At 48.4% G+C, this 19,719-nt stretch overlaps 1 protein-coding gene across 1 annotated transcript in view; it reads left to right on the forward strand.

The window, feature by feature from the left end:
• The window catches only part of MOV10 (Mov10 RNA helicase), a 78,101-nt gene that overhangs the window by 39,234 nt on the left and 19,148 nt on the right, over positions 1-19,719 (forward strand). Inside the window, exons 11-15 of the mRNA XM_075615280.1 lie at positions 3,231-3,334; positions 4,550-4,647; positions 6,218-6,337; positions 12,336-12,438; positions 13,654-13,771. Coding sequence (XP_075471395.1) covers positions 3,231-3,334; positions 4,550-4,647; positions 6,218-6,337; positions 12,336-12,438; positions 13,654-13,771 — 543 coding nt within the window. The remainder of the gene's footprint in view (positions 1-3,230; positions 3,335-4,549; positions 4,648-6,217; positions 6,338-12,335; positions 12,439-13,653; positions 13,772-19,719) is intronic.

A 19,719-nucleotide genomic window follows, 5' to 3' on the forward strand; every position in this document is an offset into this window, starting at 1 on the left:
GCCCGGGAGCGTTGTTCTCCTCACGGAGAGTAGCCATGGCCGCTGCAATGGCCACCCTGAAGAGCCAAGGTCCATCGAGAGAGGCGCGACACATGGCGGAGAAAGCGCCCAAGAAAGCGTCCCTTTGTCGTGGTATTACCCGCTTGCTGGACAATGACATGAACGTTGCCACTGCCCCTGCCCCGTCACGAGTGTTGTCACCGGGACCTAGCGGGGATAAATTAAGCAAATACCCTAAGTACTCCAAGGACTTGCGGGACTGGGAGTTGAGCAATGAGGGGTCGGATGGGGAGATACCTTATGACCGTGTGATACCTGTGTCTAACCCTGTGCTGTTTTCTCCTAACGCTAGAGGGAGAGGCCGAGGGTCACATACTCCAGCAGAGTCTGGGCCTGTTCAGGAGGTGGTTCACAAGATGAACCCTACCAGGTACTTCAAGGGGAGGAGAGATTGCTCGCGCTCTATGGAGGCGTGGACGTCCGGTGTTTCCTCGCAGGCAGAATCTGAGGTAGAGCACACTTGTCAGTCCACAGAATACGAGCACCGTGACAAATGGTGGGCGCCCCTGTTTACTGGGTACCATGCAGGGATGGACCGTACACGATTCCTGCTCATTAAGAGCAACATCGTAGATCATTGGTGGACGGAAGGTTCCTTTACTCCTCAGGAGGTGGAGGATGAGATAGACCATAGGTTCCGGGAGATCGAGCAGAAACTCATTAAACCCAAAGGCCCCAGTATACTATATGATGAAATTGCTCCGGAAGAGCCAGAGTTTTGGGTACTGCCAAGAAGGGTGGGTCAACGCAAGCTCACTAAATTGAGCCGTGCCGACAGAGCCATAGTGGCTAGGTATAGGCAGTCACGTGGATACGAGTACCCTTATGTGCCTAAGCCCATCATGAGGGAAATAGAAGAAAATCGGGATAGTTGGCTCAGGGAGGCTGTGCAGGAGTATCTTCGGACCAAGTTTGGTCAGGGAGGTTATCATAACAAGGACAAAATAAGTGAGTTGGTTAGGATCTGGAGCATAGGGAGGTGCATATACATGCACAGCGTGATGTATCGACCGGAGCATGGGTCGGTGCAATCTTTCTTTGTAACCATCACGGATCACAATGGCCAAAGAGTAAGAAAGCCAGATCCAAAACATTATTAGTAGGGTTATCCATGTTGGGAGTAACCGTGTTTGTTTTCTTGAACTACCTCATATGCCTATGTTATGATAAACTGCCATAATATGTGGTTTCCCAGGTTGTTCGCCGCAGGATGGTGCTGCTAGAGCTAGGTCCAAGTGGGGACCATTGGATTCCACCAGAGGGAGAGTGTAGCCCCCTGTAAACAGCACAGGCTATACCTATCTTCCTCCTACTGTGGTAAGTCCTGTTAAGGGCAGGCACCAGTAGTGATCATGGGTTTTCCCCCCTTCAAGCCCTGCCCTGAGGGATATATGCAGGCCCCTGACTCTGCTGCAGGCATGAGACAGAGGGGAGGTACTGCTGACATCATGATGGGTGGGGATAAGCCTATTTAGCAGCCCATTCCTGTAAGTGACAGTCAGTCTATTCTAGTCTATGCTGGAGTCTGTCCTGGGAGTGAGAGGAGGATACCTAGCTCCGTCCTGGGAGCAGCAAGAGAAAGAACTCTGGTCTATGACAATTTGGAGAGCGAGCCGAGTTCAGGTTGACCAAAGCCCCTAACCCCGATGATGTGGGGGATGGATTCTCCCCATCACCCCCCAGAGGAAACCCTCTGAGGTGGGCAGTGGGGTATTGAGGCCCCAGCCCAGTCCATCCTGTCGGAGTGTATGCTTGGAGGGAAGGAGAGGAGGAAAGGCCTGTACCGAGTGGAGGGTCGTGTGAATTGGGGACATTGCTGTTGTTGTTGCAGCTGTTGTTGTCGCTACTACCGCCGGGCGCGGCTCGGACCAATAAAGAGAGACATTACCTTTTTATCAAAGACTGTTGTGTGATTCTGCAGCATCCACCCTGGGACCAGGGTTCACTCTTCTATACGGGTCCTACCCCATACCCTGGGAAGGTATAGAAGATGGAGGCGCTGCACCACCACTGAAAGCATGGAGGATACTACCCCAGAAGCCTGGTCCTGTGATCCCCCACAACATCGCGGGAAGCTCAGGCCCTCCTGTTCCACGCAGGTACGCACCACGCACACGCATGTAATCCGCCCTCACACACCCTAGATATATCAGAAGAGTCTAGGGGGGGGGGGAATAAGGGTTACATACAGTTGGTTGATTTCATGGTTGAAGTCTTCCCCCTGCAGTACTTATCTGTGGGACTTGATATTGGTAAAACACAATACTGTGCATTCTTTCGAGCACGCCAATGGCAAAAATATACTTGTGATTTGATTACTGGTGCTTCCAAAACTTCACAGCAGTACTGCCATTATTGTAGTTACATAGAATGTGATCAAGCAGGACTGGGAACTTCGGATTTAGTAAAGTAGAAATTTATTAATTGACCATTATGAATCATCTTTTCAGCTGTAATTACAGCCATGTTCTCGAAAAACGTTAGCATTGGAATCTTGAATCTCTCTCAACTGAATATTGATTCTGACTGCACTTTCTGATGAGCTTTCATATACCACAATGTTGTTTTTCCACTTCTTGTTAATGAAGCCTACTCCACTGATTCTTCCATTTTCTATACCTCAGTAATAGAATAGGCAGGCCCCAGGTGAACCTGCAGCCCTGCGCACTCACCCCTCCAGCTACTTTTTACTTCACTGCGGCCAACAATATCCAATTTACTCTTTTCAAGTTCGTATCCCGGTTCTTGCTGTGATGCTTCACTGGAGAGAGTCCGGCAGTTGTAGGTGGCCAGTCTGAGGTTTGAATGGCAGTGTTTGTTTAATCTCCAGGGATTCTTCGCACCCTGTGCCTTCATGACTTCTTCCTGAACACGGTCACGCCCTGGGACAATCCGGCATCCGGACAATTAAGGCCATCGATTTTCTGTATCTTTAATAACATTTGGGGGTTGAGGCCTTAATGCCAGCCTCAACTGCATGTTGGCAAGTACCTTTCCCACTTTAGCTGGCACATTGTTCAAATATGGTTGAACCTACCACCACAAATGGCGCTACACATGTTCTTGAACACCTCTTGCAACCTTCCCATCACTTTGAGGCAGTGAATAAGGATAGCCTCTCGTTCTCTCATTATGTTTGTTTTATGGTCTCTGCTTGTTTGAATCCGCAGCCTTACTGCAACTGGGACAGCGCAAAGGAGAGTTATGTCTACCCCAGTAAAGAGGAGCTGATGAAATACAGAGTGATAATCACAACTCTCCATACAGCTGGAAGGTAATAGTGAGTGGGTGCCGGGTAACTGGGTCCTTGGCTGGAGTGTTTAGAAAGGATGAACCCTTCTTACTGGGGGGGGGGGGAGGGAGTGGGGGAGGGCATCAAAGCATGTACTGTATGTCTGTTTCCACCTCTCGATTTTTTTTTTTTAATCTTAGTATTTTATTCTTTATATTTGAGCCCAAATCCTACATTTTTATGGCTGCTAAACCCGCCCATATTCACTACAGAGGGCTGATTTGAATGGGAGTAAGGCCTTGCTAAACCTTAGCACCCATTAGTGAATACAGCCTCAGGGAGCAATTCTCTACAGTCTGAAGTGGCGATTGGTCTGCATTCGCCTGAAAATCTCCACTGACTTCAATGATTTTTGTTTGAAAACAGCCGCTTTGAAATTGAAATTACTCCCTTACTAGACCTCAATGAACTTTATCTGAGGATATTAAGAAAATACATTTTTTCTCTCTGATAAGACCCCTTGTAGACTGCATGGAAAACAGTTCTGTGCTGCCTTGGAGTGGAGAAACAGGAGTTGCCTCGACTTCAGGCTCTGGGCCTTTTTTTTTTTTTTTTAAATAAGAATTAAAATACAAGAAAAAAAACGCTAGTAAAAAGAAATAGAAATCCAGTTAGTTATCTGCTTTAATGTGCATCACTTTCAGAATAGGTCATAATAGGGGGACTGCACCTTTATAGTCTTAATATCTCAGGAATTTGGGGGTATATGGAATTGTGAGTGGCTCAGTTCAGCTATATGGGAACCCCCACTTCAGATAGGGTTGCCAGGCGACTTCTCCAAAAATACTGACACAGTGGTGTGAAAGGTGTGACGTGCTCGAGACACACACACCTCTCACCGCTCCAAGCTGTTTCCGCCTCTCCTTGGCCCCACCCCCAGGCTCCTAACACCTCCTCCTGATTGGCTTCTGCTGGGTAGGAGGATCAGGAGCCAATAAGGATGGAGGAAGCTGCCCTGCCCCCTAGCAACAGCCCTGCTCTCTCCCTGCTCGGGGACATCCCGCGGTCCCCCAAGCCGGTCAGGTCACTATGTCCTGGGAGGTAATACCGGTATACACATAATGCCCAGTATTACCTCAAATACAGGACAGTCCAGTTCAATACTGGACACCTGGCAACCCTAAGGTCTTCAGATAATACTTACAGGGGGTAGGAGGCAGGAGATTCCTGCTTTAAACTGTACCTGCTCTTTTTCAGGCTTTTATTTGCAAAATTCCCACCGGGCCACATTTCTCATGTGTTTATTGACGAGTCGGGTCATGCGGTGGAGCCTGAGTGTGTGACTGCTATAGCAGGTACAGTATCGCGCTGACCAGGCGACTTTCACACCATCATTTCGGAAGTTAAACATTCAGTCCTTCTTTCCGCTGCGAAACGTGTTTTGCAGAAGTTGCCTCCATTTTTCCCTCTTTATTTTGAATCCCTCCCTTTTAAAGCAGCAGAACGTGTTTTTTTTTTTAATATAGGTGCGAAGCAGGGGGTCTCCGCAGCTGGACTGCGTTCATTTCAGCTCCGGGGACCCCGTGTTCCCCCGAGATACTTGTCGGTAGCAGCTCTGCAGGTTTATAGCTCCCAGTCACGCGGGCGGCTAGGAAGCCGCGAGGGATGATGTCATGACTGCCTATTGGCCAGCGTAGCACAGGAGCTTTAAATCCGCCATTTCGATAGCCCCACCCATCACAGCCAAAGCTGCAACCGGCACCCTCTGCAGAGGTAAGTATCTCAGGAAGCAGGGGATCCCCAGAGTGGAGATTAACACGGTTCAGATCTGGAAACCTCTTGCTTCAAAGCTATAATGCAACAACAAAAAAGGAAAGCAAGGTATCGGCTTTAAAGCAGACATGGTGACCTAAAACAATTGAAGCCCTATAGACTGTCTAGGTAGATCCACAAAGCTGAGTTTAAGTTAGGGCTCACATCAACATCCCGTTACAGAAAACAGCCGTTGTATATTTCATTAGCATAGGCTTAATGTCTTGTTACGTTAGACCTAACATTGCATTAGCTTCCAATAACATGGCGTTAAGCATGTCATACCTAAAGGTCTCTCTCTCTCTCTCTCGGGCTCTCTCGCTCCTGCTCTCTTGCGCGATCTCCCTCGCAAACACGCTCTCTCGCGCGCACATACTCTCTATCATGCACGCACTCTCTCGTGCATGCTCTCTCGCGCACGCACGCTCTCTAGCGCTTGCATGCTCGCTCTCGCGCACGCACACTCGCTCTCTATCGCACGCGTTCCCTCCCGTGCGGCACACTCTCTCTCTCGCGCATGCCCTCTCTCATGCGGCACGCTCTCTCTCCTGGATCTGGGTGGGAGTAATTCCCTTTAGGTATGACTTAGCTAAAGTAACATTAAATACCTGCGTTAACATGTGTGGATAGACGCTGTTAAGGAGAATATAATTATCGCTAACGGCCGTTACAGTTAGCGCAATGCTCTTTCCAGCCAAGAATAAGATTTAATGTTACGTTATTGGGCATTGAAGATACACATACACAAGGGACGGAAACTTTGGTTATTGTCACATTAAGTCACTTACCGGGGCTTTGTGCATCTGGCCCTTACATTGTAAGCTCTCCGGGGCAGGGATTTCCTGTTCTATGCTCTGGATTTATGGCTGTTGCACTTATTGTATTTTAATTCCCTGTATTGGATTATCTTTTTTGTAAAGCACTGTGTACATTGGTGGCACTCTATAAACAAAAATATACATACAGTACATATATACAGTACAATACGGGGGCGTCACATGGCTGCACTACAGGGATTGAGTTATCTTTGACAAGTCTGCATTGCAAGGCTGGAGATGCCAATCACACGTTGATCTAAAATTGTATTTGGGATTTCCTCTTGTTTTTCTGCAGGAATTCTGGATGTGATGGACCCCAAGACCAACAAGGACGGCGGGCAGGTGGTCCTGGCAGGTGACCCACAGCAGCTGGGACCGGTATTAAGATCTCCAGTGGCCATAAAACATGGATTAGGTTAGTGAAAGAAACACAGTAAATGTGCATATTTCTCTAGGACCCCTGGAACAACTGTTCAGTTGATTGTGGGTGCACTGCTTAGGTGCAATAGTTTCAATGATACATCTGCGTATGTGCGTGTGCGTATATATATATATATGTAACAGTTCTTGGGCCCCCACCCAATCTCAGATTGGACCCTGTGGTCTAATCAGCCCCCATTACATGTCTGTGTGATGTGGTGCACCTGCTGGTAACATGACAGGCGTCTGAGGTAGTGTTCTGAGTCTTACTCACCTTCGGTACAGCGCCTCCACCCCATCAGGATCCCTACGGCAGCAGGAGGAAGTATCTGATGGGGAACTCCTTCTTGGTGCATCCTCCTGGGGAATAACTCCACACTCACACAGGAGGGATCTTTTGAACCAGGGCATCTTTAATGTCATCTCCTCTGGCAGACTGCCCCTCATCGCGGCCGACACTTAGCCGCTCATTTCGTTGAGGTACTCCATGCAGAAGGTTCCTCCGCTCCTAATTGAGTTGTTTCCACCTCTCCCCTAAGGAGAGACCACCACATGTGCCAGGTCCCTGGACACAGGGTGTAATTAGCTTGCACTTGACTCTGACAGAAAGCCTTGAACTGCTGCAGACACTCTTGTAGACTAATTCAGAACCTGAACAGACAGACTAACTTTAGGCAGTTCTGTGTCTTATATAGACTCCAGAAACAGACCCACCTTTGTGTCACTAACAGTGGACACAAAGCATGTTGTCACTTCCTTTGTTACATATGACACTTCACCAGGGTTTGAGGGCAAACCTCCATGATAGTTACTGGCAACCCTGCCTACTTACCAGGATTACTGCCAGCATGAGAAAGATATGTACACCATTTTTACAGATGGCTACAATCTCCCCCTGGTGGAACCCAACGTCCCCAGCTGCGATCTAAATTTGTGGAACCTTCCTACAGGTAGCACTGCAACACATAACAACATAACAATATATTAGCATCGAAATACATTATTACAACACACGCATGGTTTATCAGAAACATAATCGCATAGCAGCTAATACATCCTGACCTGCAAGACTGCACTGCTCCTAAGGAGAATCTAGTTTAATAGTAGTGCCTAGGGTCTGGTTTCTGCACCTCCCTCCCATTGGCATCCTTTACTGTAACGCTGTATGATCTAGGCGGCCCATTCTCTGGCCTATACTCCACCTTATGCATGAAGATGTTGCGCCCAACATTCCACACCCTCATAAGATAAGATATCGTTTCTTCCGTCTTGAATGGAGCATGCCCACCCGATTTGGACATGATATAATCCTCCACTGTTTCTCTTAACCACGTATCCCTGTTCTCCTCAATCTCTTGCATGAGGGGCTCAGGCACATACGGGTACTCCAATCCATGAGTCCTCTTATACCTAGCAACTATTGCTCTCTCAGCTCTGCTTATACAGATGAGTTTCTTGTTACCTGCCCTGCTTGGCAGCACCCACGATAATGGTTCCTCAGACGCAACCACATCATAAAGTATGGACGACCCTCGGGGAGTAACTAAGCCCTTCTGTATATCATACCACCTTTTTCTTAGCTCTTCTAGGCGCTCCTCATCCGAGTACTCGCCCTCATCCCACCAGTGGTCCACTGTGTCACTTCTTATTAAGATGAACCGCGTACGGTCCAACCAGGCCTCATACCCCTCAAACATGGGAGCCCACCATCTGGTCTCTTTCTCCACTGTCTGCTCTTTTACTGCCACTGTTAACTCACATTCCTCCTGTTCTCCCCCAGAAGACACTCCTGATGTCCCTGTGGACCTAGAATTGGACACAAGGCGCTTAGGCCTACCTCTTACATCAGCATTGCAATTAACAGCACTCGTTCTTGAAGATACATTAGCAGCGATCATTTCCCACCCGATCCCTCATCGGAGGTAAAACACTCCCCCAGTCCAGATTTGACCCAGTCCGTTCCTCGGAAGTATCCCGGGACTCCCCAGACAACCCTTGGCTCGATAGGGACCCGGATGAGGAGGTGACAGGGGCAGGGGTTTGGGCCATGGGCGAGGGCAGAACAAAAGGGTACACATGCTGGCGATGCGGCATTACAATCCGCAACTTTCAAATACCTCGACCGGTACCAGCGGGTGGCAGTTCCTTATCCCCAGTCTCCTGGTTCCCAGGCTTCTGCAGGGCCTGCCAGCTCTTGCTCTTCGGTGCTTCAGCCGTTCGGGTACAGCACGGCAGTCGCTAGTGCGCGCCCATCGTCCAACCGGTTCCGCTGTGTCCACTGGAAGTGATGTCATCTATCTCGCGGGACGAGGCGTCGTCATCTTGGGTTGGGCTCTCCACCGGAACCTCTTCCTCCACAACGACATCCGCCGCCGGAAGTGATGGTTCTTCTCGCTGTCGCCGCCATCGGAGCCTGTGGAGGGTAAGGGTGTGTCTCACCGCTCCTTCGGCTTGTGATGGTGTCATCTCCGCCTTCCACGTTGGGAGTCGCCACGGCCGTGGGACTCATCCGCTCCGGTCGCACCAGCGCAGGTGACCTCGGATTCTCAGGATTCGGCTCCGCCACTTCACAAGTAAGTGCTGGCTCTTTTTCAGCACCGGCGGGTAGGCGCATCACCACCGATGTCGGGCTTGCTTGCTCCTCATCCGATGAAGCGGACGCCGACACAGGTAGCGATACTTCCGCAGGGGACCGACAGCGAGGTTCCGGGTCCTCACTGCGGTTGCAGGCCCCAATTTCTTTCGGCTCTGTAGCAATCATCAGTAACGATCCCCATTCTCCGGGATCAGTTTTCTCTGTCTTTACTTTGTGTGAGGCTCCAGCTGTCAGCTTGACTGTCTCTCCCCCCGCCTCCATGGTCAGCCCAGGCACAAAGGGCTGCACGGCCCACAGATAATATATGCCACAATGGGGGCATCTCGCCTTAGTACTGGCTTCTCCGCCCGGCAATCGGCACTGCATGCACAGGCATCGCAATGTTTCGGTATCACCTGCCTTTATTGCCAGGAAGCCTCCTGGCAATGAGTAGGGGTGTGCTGAAATGTCCATCTCAGTCTTTATGGTACTGGTTACAGGGGACACTTTGCACAGTGGTCTTGCCTGTTCACCAGCTCCTCGCAACTGAAGAGCAGGGGTCGCCCCTTTAGCTCCTCCTTCCGCTAGCTCCACTTTCATGTGACAAAGATAAGGACTCCTCCCCATAGTAGACATTAGGGGAGGGTCCCACAAATTCACTGGGTGACCCAGTACTGGCTCTGAGCCTGTCACAGTCCAGGAGGGCGCGGCCACAGCTTTCGCGCCATTTCCCCCAGCAGGGTGGGGTTTTTTACTTGGCGCCAGTCCCGGCCAACTCCTTGCAATCTTAGTATTTGCAGAATTTTCTTCAATCAGCCCACGCGGTCTCCCAGGGAAGCGGGAATCGCCATCTTGGTTTGCACGGCCATTCACTATAGCAACTGAGGTAGATACTTGTCTAGGGATCACCGTCTGACAATCAGGTTCTCCATCCACACCGCACATAACAACAATGTCCTCAACACTGTCCTCCAGGGTAGCACCCCGAGATCCTAGGCAGGACAAAAACGGCGCGGCCACAGCCTTGGCGCCACTCCATAATATACTTGCAAAAGTCCCTTCTGCAGCTCGCTCCTCTGTGGTATATACACCACGTGCTCTCTCTCCATCTGGCGCTGGCCGCCATCTTTGATTCTCTGCACCGCGTGGAACTTCACCTCTCGCTGTCGCCATCTTTACTTGGTAATTGCGCTCGCACATGGGGCTCCTTTCTGCTGGGCAGCCGCCATCGTCGATGCAATAAAGAATGCCAGTGCACCACCTACATGTATCTAGTTATGTTTGACTCATGTGTACTACCTCAGGCTAGGCTCACTCTCTCTGTGTATGCTGTGTCTACCTTCCGTCAGTATGTGCTCTGCGGTAAGTGTTCTGGCTACTGGCTAGAGTACTCTGGCTTCTCCCATACAGTACTAGGGCGTCAACCTCTCCTAGCTACCTCTAGCGCAGATCCTCTCCAGAATTCCTGACCCGAGTTAACCAGGCTATCCCTTCAGGCATCCTACGACTAGCCACCTCACGGTGACTAGGACAGCTATAGCCCTGTCTCCAGACCCACTTACTCCACTCAGGGCCCTAGGGTGTGCTTTGCGATGTCGCCACAACCTTCCTGACTACCCCTAGGTCCCGTCCCATACACAGCACTGACTGGCAGCATACTCTCTCCCTGTTTCCTAATGTGCCTAGCAAAAGCCTGTCCTGTTTATACAGTATCTCAGCAGCGCCTCCAAAAATGTAACAGTTCTTGGGCCCCCACCCAATCTCAGATTGGACCCTGTGGTCTAATCAGCCCCCATTACATGTCTGTATGATGTGGTGCACCTACTGGTAACAGGACTCCTGAGTCTCCCGCTGGGTTGGTATTGGGGAATATCACCATGACAGGCATCTGAGGTAGTGTTCTGAGTCCTACTCACATTCAGTACAGCGCCTCCACCCCATCAGGATCCTTACGGCAGCAGGAGGAAGTATCTGATGGGGAACTCCTTCTTGGTGCATCCTCCTGGGGAATAACTCCACACTCACACAGGAGGGATCTTTTGAACCAGGGCATCTTTAATGTCATCTCCTCTGGCAGACTGCCCCTCACCGCGTTGAGGTACTCCATGCAGAAGGTTCCTCCGCTCATAATTGAGTTGTTTCCACCTCTCCCCTAAGGAGAGACCACCTCCTGTGCCAGGTCCCTGGACACAGGGTGTAATTAGCTTGCACTTGACTCTGACAGAAAGCCTTGAACTGCTGCAGACACTCTTGTAGACTAATTCAGAACCTGAACAGACAGACTAACTTTAGGCAGTTCTGTGTCTTATATAGACTCCAGAAACAGACCCACCTTTGTGTCACTAACAGTGGACACAAAGCATGTTGTCACTTCCTTTGTTACATATGACACTTCACCAGGGTTTGAGGGCAAACCTCCATGATAGTTCCTGGCAACCCTGCCTACTTACCAGGATTACTGCCAGCATGAGAAAGATATATACACCATTTTTACACATGGCTACATATATATGTGTGTGTGTATGCCATATCACGGACAATTTCACCCTAACCTATTTTGTATATATGATATTATTAGCCGTGTAGTGCACACAGCGTTTTGCAGGCAGAGTTCTGCCTTTAAGAGCTTACAATGTAATGTTTTTATGCCTGAGGGACAAAAAGATACAAACAGCTGACTCGGGGACTTGAACCAGCTTCAATGCCTCTAGTTACAGTACAGTCTCTAGGACATTTAGCCACCGGCATCTCGTGGCCATTCAGCCGCCAGGATATTTCGCCGCCGGCCGTTTGGCAGTAAATGTAAGCCCCCAACCTTACCCTAAAACCCCTAACCTTAACCCGTTACCCTAAAACCCCTAACCTTAACCCCTTTACCCTAAAACCCCTAACCTTAACCTCTTTACCCTAAACCCCTCAATTGTACAACTCCCCTAAAACCCCTAACCATAAGCCCCTACCCTTAAAAGCTTAAATCCTTACCCTATAACCCCTAAAGTTAACCCCTAATACTAATAAACCCTAAAGCACTTACCTTGGCGGCTAAATTGCTATAGAGAGGTGGCTGCGGAGGGGCGGCAGAAGCAGGGTAGCTGCGGAGAGGTGGCAGGGGCAGGGTAGCTGCAGAGGGGTGGCTACGGTGGGGTGTCAGCACAATGGTGGCTGCGACGAGGTGGGTGCGGTGGGGTGTCAGCAGAGGGGTGGCTGCAGCGGAAGCGGTGGGGTGGCTGCGGTGAGATGTCCCATTCTGCTTACAGTATACCACTGAGCCACTCATTCTGCTACGTCAATTTTCAGACACGTAGTGGCAACCATGGTACAAAATGGACAAATGAGTTATGATACAATTCAGGATAAGTGCACCGTTACTTCCCACAGTCTTGTTTTAGCCGCTAATAGGTTTTTTTCTGTCTTGCAGAACTCTCTTTGCTGGAACGGTTGATGACCCAGAATCCCCTTTACCAAAAGAATTCTGGGAGCTATAACTCCCAGTTTGTCACTAAGCTACTGATGAATTACAGGTCTGTGTCTCATTTTGGTCAGTATGAATTATCATGGGGGAGGGATACTTGGGGTCACTACTCACGATCATTAACTCTTATTTACTGGGAGGGGAGGTAATGATTCTTTGATGCTGTAGTCATTTTTGTATATTAGAGAATAGACATCTTAGTTTGTCTCATCCTGGTCACTACTCAGTATATTGGGACCTCGCTTCCCAGTGCTGGAGAAGAGTTCATCTTCATTGAAATGATTGGGATGAAAATCTTCTCCCACACAGGGAAGAGTCTTCACTGCATGTTGCATAGGAACTTTACAAGCATTGGAAGGCAGTCTCACTCCCTTCTACCATCAGCGGTCTTATAGACTTTAATGGACAGTTAACACATTAAGTGATGTATGAAAATGTAATTTTTCCTTGGTCCAGAAACCTCAAATTTCCCCCATTTGACAGCTATGTGTAGGGGGGGGGGGGGGAATAGTAAATTATTAATAGATGTAGGGATACATACTGTACACATAACAGCTATATAACACACACAAAGCGCTATATAACACGCACACAAAGTTCTCCCTTAACACACACCTCTGCAGCAAACTAACACATTCACACAGCCATTAAAGCTACATTCACCATTCACCCCTGTCCAGTTTTTAAGGTAAAACTAGAAGGCTCAGAGAGGTTGCGTTGTGTTGAGATTCATTGCTAATCCATGTGGGTAGAAACAAACCAGACCCTGTTGCACCTTTATTCTACACCTGGTGCTTCACCTGACACTGCAGACAGAGAGCACTGGATTGTGCCAGTGCAGAAGTAACCAACAGGGAATAGGGTGGAATCTCTGTACACTGCAGCCTCTCTGGTTTCTTACAACTGAAAGTCCTCAAGTGCCACCCACAGGTCAGGTTTTAAGGATATCCCTTCTTCAGCACAGGTGTCTTAATCAGTGGCTCAATCAACGACTGATTGAGCCACCTGTGCTGAAGCAGGGATATCCTTAAAACCTGGCCTGTGGGTGGCCCTTGAGGACTGGAGTTTGCCACTCCTGAGCTACACCAATGACATCACACATATAAGACAGCTACCTCCTGAAGTTGGAAGATACAGTGAGAAGATGGAAGCCCTTTATCAGAGAGGCTAGTGCCTGCCATTAACCCTCTTGAGGCTAGCAAGACATTTGGTAGCCAATGCAGTAATGCCAACCAGCCTCCTCCTTCTCTCTCTTTCTCGTTAGATCCCACCCTGCCATCCTAAAGATACCTAACGAGCTGTTTTATGAAAACGATCTGCAAGTGAAAGCAGATGAGATGCTCTCACATTCCTATTGCGACTGGGAGAAGCTGCCTCGCAAGGTACAGTAGGGTTGGAGATGCTTAAAAAACTCTCTTACCCCTCAATGCCTTGAGCAGAGGATTGATTTTTTTCCAAGGGCTCTCTGTCCCTGACCGAAAAATAACTGCGACATAAACAGGGCCCACTGAGGTCACTGATCCTTTCCGAGTAGCACTGTTTACTAAACACGGCCCTTAGTGGTGCTGGAATCCAGTTGAAGTGCCAGAATATTATTACCCCTTCGCTGCCTGAGGTGCCAGTACCACTTTAGCAACCGCAACAGCTTCCATTTTATAATAATTGATCCGTTGAGCCAAGTGTGTGTGTGTTTGTATAGTGGTGCCTGTTAACTGTAGTACCTTATATAGCCACAAGATGGTGGTACTATGTTAGCACGTAGAATAAAAACTATTTCCCATAAACACAAATCTAGGGTAAAGAGGATTCCTTTCAATACCTAACTAAGGCCTTGCCCCCGCTGCCTACAGCGGACGCTGCGCGCACGAGAGCCCTCCCCGCAATGGCGCCGGGCCCGCTGCGAGGGGGGATCGCAGCGCTCGCGCGAGAGCTACTCCTGCTCTCAATAGAATTGAGAGCAGGACTCGCGTCGAGCGATTAGGCACGCCCCCGGCCGTTCAGCCAATGAGGGCGAACCTGCCGGGTGACGTCATGGCCGTTCCCCCGTCACTCCTCCGCCACGCCCCTCCGGTCTCTCCTCCTGCAGTGAGCTGCAGACCGGGGAACTGGCTGAACGCGCCGCCAAAAGCGCGGGCGCGCGTTACAGCGGAGAGACCGGGGCCTTAGCCTAATGCCTGGGACATAGTACGGTGAGCCGTGCTGAGCCGCGCTGAGCAGATGCACTTACCCCCTGCATCTGTCATCAGCGCGGCTCTAGGAGCCGCTTCCGCATGCGTGCGGAGGCGCAGGTATTTTGGAGAGACAGGCAAAGGTAAAATTTGCCGCTCGGGAGCGGAGGAGCCGTCACGTGACCGCTCACATCCAATGGGAGCGAGGGACTAGCCCCGCCTCCGCCCCCGCCCCCAAAGCGCGCTCACTGCCTCGCCTGCCAGAACACAAAAGAGTTCCAGTTTGAGCAGGCGAGGCAGAGCAGGAGCGCGGATCAGCGCGGCCCGAGACACCATGCCCGAGGCCTTATATAACAAGAGAATAGCAAGCGTTCAGGGCACTAAAGTCTCCTCTTCATGCCATTCCCTTTTAGAGGACCAATATGAAAAGGGTATAGAATAAGAGTCAGTAAAAACTATTTTGCACTTCAGTTTAAATCTACATTAAATACTAATTATTTATTTATAAAATGTTTTACCAGGAAGTAATACATTGAGACTTACCTCTCGTTTTCAAGTATATCCTGGGCATAGAGTTAAGTTGACAAATAATACATGGTAACAAATACAGTTACATAAGTGAACATTATATACAACACACACAGTAGCATGCACAGTTAGAGATAATATGTTATAGGCGTATGTAACAGTTACAGACCAGATCAAAATGTGAGACAGCTTTAGTTTTGAAAGAACTTAAACTGGTGGTGGATGTGAGAGTCTCCGGTTGATTGTTCCAGTTTTGGGGGGCACGGTAAGAGGAGGAGGAGCGGCCGGATACTTTGTTGAACCTTGGGACCATGAACAGTCTTTTGGAGTCTGATCTCAGATAGGGTTGCCAGGTGTCCGGTTTTCACCCGGACAGGCAGGTAATTCTGCTGCCTGTCCGGTATAAATTTGGAGGTAATACTATTGTTGCGGCAATGGCAGCGCGAGGGCTGGCATGGTCAGTGATGAGGGCAGCGGCATGCGCTGGTGCAGAGAGGGCAGGCGGAGGCAGTAAGAGGTCGGGCCGGGACGAGCAAGGAGGACCTTGTGTGCTGTCCCTGATTGGAGGAGAGGACCGCCAACCAGAGGACAGTGGGGGCGGAGCCTACACCCCGGCGGGCCAGAGACATTCCTGTGCTGTCTGTGTCCTGCAGGAGATAGGTAAAGTACAATGTGGGGGGAGGTGAGGGTATATTTAATATGTATATGGGTGGTGGGGGTATATTTAATATGTATATGGGTGGTGGGGTATATTTTATATGTATTGGGGAGGTGGGGGTATATTTTATATGTATTGGGGAGGTGGGGGTATATTTTATATGTATTGGGGAGGTGGAGGTATATTTTATATGTATTGGGGAGGTGGGGGGATATTTTATATGTATTGGGGAGGTGGGGGGATATTTTATATGTATTGGGGAGGTGGGGCTATATTTTATATGTATGTGGGTGGTAGGGGTATATTTAATATATGTGTGTGTGTGTGTATATATATATATATATATATATATGTATGTATATATATATATATATATATATATATATATGTGTATGTGTATATGTATATGTGTATATATATATATATACATGTAGAGGTATCAGTACCGTGTTAGCCGAGCTTCAATAATCAAAAAATAAATAGATGATAACGTTCTGTGGCTAACGAAATGCTTTTATTTGTGCGAGCTTTCGAGATACACTGATTTCTTCTTCCGGCGATGTTACAATGAATGAAGCAAAAGGTAAACTTAAAAACAGTGTCTCTTGGAATGTTATCTGTGCTGTTCCTTCCACCGGTGTGGATGAGATTTATGGCTAGAGGTGTCAAAAGGTAATGAAAGCAAGTGAGGAAAGAGTGTGTATGTGTATCAGTGTGAATAAAAATGAATGGGGAGCCCACAGTATATACAGTGCTTTACACAAGGTGTGTGTGGAGTGGGAGTGGATATAAATGGTGTGGGTGGGTGTGGAAATGTGAGAGTTTGTAGCACAACTAAAAGTGTGTGTGGATACTTAGTGGTCCCTATTGGTGTATAGGGATGGAAAAACAAGGAGTATTAGTATGTGTAAGAGACAGCTGTGTGTGCATACATATACAGACATGGTCTTTAGCGCTCATGGGACGAGAGTTCACTAGTGTCAGTAATGACTCATAAAATTTCGATCTCTGTTTAGGCCACTGCTAAGTGTCCCGAACAGTTGCATAAATTTGTATTCATGCAACCGTCTCTCTTTCGGGGTTTTAAGATTACCTTTGAGTATGGCAACCCTCAGATCGTTCATCTTATGGCCAGAGTCAGAGAAATGTTCGCCAACAGGACTGTCTCTTGTACCGCGTGTGATGCTGTGGCGATGCAGGTTCATTCTCTTGTTTAGCCCCTGCCCTGTCTCACCTATGTAGTAGCAGCCCCCACTTGTCAGGAACACACCCAGCTATATCCAGGATACCACCGACCTGCTAAACAAACTGAATGCAATTGGCCCCCTCCCAACAGGAACACTACTAGCAACCATGGATGTAGAGTCACTTTATACCAACATCCCCCACGAGGATGGGATTTCAGCCTGCAGATACTTTCTGGGACCGCAGGAGCCACTCACAGAGACAGTGACTAAATGCATCGAATTTATTCTGACCCATAACTACTTCACATTTGGAAATGACACATACATTCAGACAACCGGGACCGCTATGGGTACTCGGATGGCGCCACAGTATGCCAATCTGTTCTGCGCAAAACTGGAAAGTGACTTTCTGTCCACCTGTCACTTGAAACCCCTTACATACCTTCGCTACATCGATGACATCCTCCTGATTTGGACCTCTGGCGAACAGGACCTCCTACAGTTCTATGACAACTTCAATACTTTCCACCCGACCATCAACCATCAACCTCAAACTCACCTATTCCCCGGAGATGAAGTACATTTCCTAGACACCACCATTACTATAAAGAACAACCAACTACAGACCTCTGTATACCGCAAACCTACAGACAGAGCCAGCTATTTGAGGGACAACAGCTTCCACCCGACACACACCAAACATGCAACCATCTACAGTCAAGCCATACGATACAACCGGATATGCTCCGACACAGCAGACAGAGACCAGCGGATTAAAGCCTTGAGATCAGACTTTATAAACCGTGGATATAACCACAGAATTGTAGACCAGCAAATTCACAAAGCCACCAGAATACCAAGAAGTGATCTTCTTGAATACAAACAGAAGGAGACAAGCGACAGGGTACCTTTGGTGGTCACATATAACCCACACCTAGGAGCCCTACGCAAGATCGCCAGGAAATTACAACCCATCCTCCAGGAAGATACAAGACTGCAACAGGTCTTCCCTGAATCACCCTTATTATCATACAGACAACCCCATAATCTCAAGAATATTATGGTGAGGAGTAAAGTATTCAGCAGTACAACTGAATGCGGGACAAAACCATGCCAGGACCCAAGATGCAAAACCTGCGCAATGCTCTACACAGCGGACACAATACAAATACCACACTGGAATCGGGAATACAAAATCAGAGGAAGGTTCACCTGTTCTTCCAGCAATGTCGTGTACCTCATCATGTGCATGAAAATGCCCAGGGGGCTGCTACTACATAGGTGAGACAGGGCAGGGGCTAAACAAGAGAATGAACCTGCATCGCCACAGCATCACACGCGGTACAAGAGACAGTCCTGTTGGCGAACATTTCTCTGACTCTGGCCATAAGATGAACGATCTGAGGGTTGCCATACTCAAAGGTAATCTTAAAACCCCGAAAGAGAGACGGTTGCATGAATACAAATTTATGCAACTGTTCGGGACACTTAGCAGTGGCCTAAACAGAGATCGAAATTTAATTGCGATGTGATGTGTCGCCATGACGATGCAGGGTCACATGATGCCATGACGTCATGGAGAAGGGCTGCTGTGTTACAGAGACCCAGCTCTCTCCACGGCAATCAGATTCATTGCTATGGGGAAGAGTGCGGGGCCTCTGTAAACGCTTGGGGCGGTCATCAAGAGTCCAGAGGGAGGGTCCCGACTGCCTTCGCCCTCCACCCCCAGCTGGGGTCCCGAGACATTCCCGGGCGGTAGTTACACCCCTGGGTTAAGGAAGAGGATTAAATTGTTAAGTTGTTTTTTTTTTTTTTTTTTACAAACTTTTATTGGCAGAGGTGAGCGGAGTATGGGAGATCAGCAAGTCAGGTGTGATTTGTTTACTATGCCAGGTGCAATTTATCCTGAGCAGTAACCTCTCCTGGGAGTATTATCTGTTAAGGAATAGAAGATGATTAAAGTATTGCGCCTCCTGCTTTCCATCCAGTTTTTATCTGTGGCTCGCTGCCAAGTTCTATAAGCGAGAACATTGGAGAATAATAAAGAGTTATTCTGATACCTTATCGAGAAATAAAATTGTTACGTTGTATGAAGGAGCATTGTGTTTCAATATAAGGAGAGAGATTAGGGGGGCGTTATACACCCCAACAGTTAGGCTGGGTCTAGGAGTAAAATTGGCACAAATTGCATAATTGTCATCTTTGTGTCTGTGCTTCAGGTTATGTGCCGGGTGCTTAATATTGCATTTTGGGGAGTGTCAGTCGGAAGAGTTATGTTACATGACACAAATTATTATGAAATGTATCAAACTCTGAGTCTCCATGGTCAATTTTGTTTGTATCTTGCATTTGCATCAAATAATCGGCAACGTCTGGTGGCGTAACCTTTTCTGGCTAGCAACTTAAATCAAATGTAAGAAACGCCGGCAGAAAATGCAGCAATGAGTCAAAACAAACTTCTAGGCGCACTTTCTTTACACTAATACATCTCCTCCTGTGTATCAAGGCAATTGAAAGCTTACTTTGATGCACTGCAAACTTAACAGTCCAATTATTTTACATTTACATATATAGATACATCACCTTTGACACCAAATAAAAGATAGATGCAGAATTAGATCCTGGTCCCCACCATCCCTGAGTGCAGGGTAGCATTACCGGTAGCTAATATACAGTTGTGTGCTTTACCAATATTTGGCTGAATCAGCCTCACTGTACGTTAGGCCATTCTGCTTCTCAACAGTTGTGGGATATGTAAGCTGGCAATTTAACGGGGCTTAGGCTGCGTT

This window comes from Ascaphus truei, chromosome 9, assembly GCF_040206685.1.
Source record: "Ascaphus truei isolate aAscTru1 chromosome 9, aAscTru1.hap1, whole genome shotgun sequence".
Lineage (NCBI taxonomy): Eukaryota > Metazoa > Chordata > Amphibia > Anura > Ascaphidae > Ascaphus > Ascaphus truei.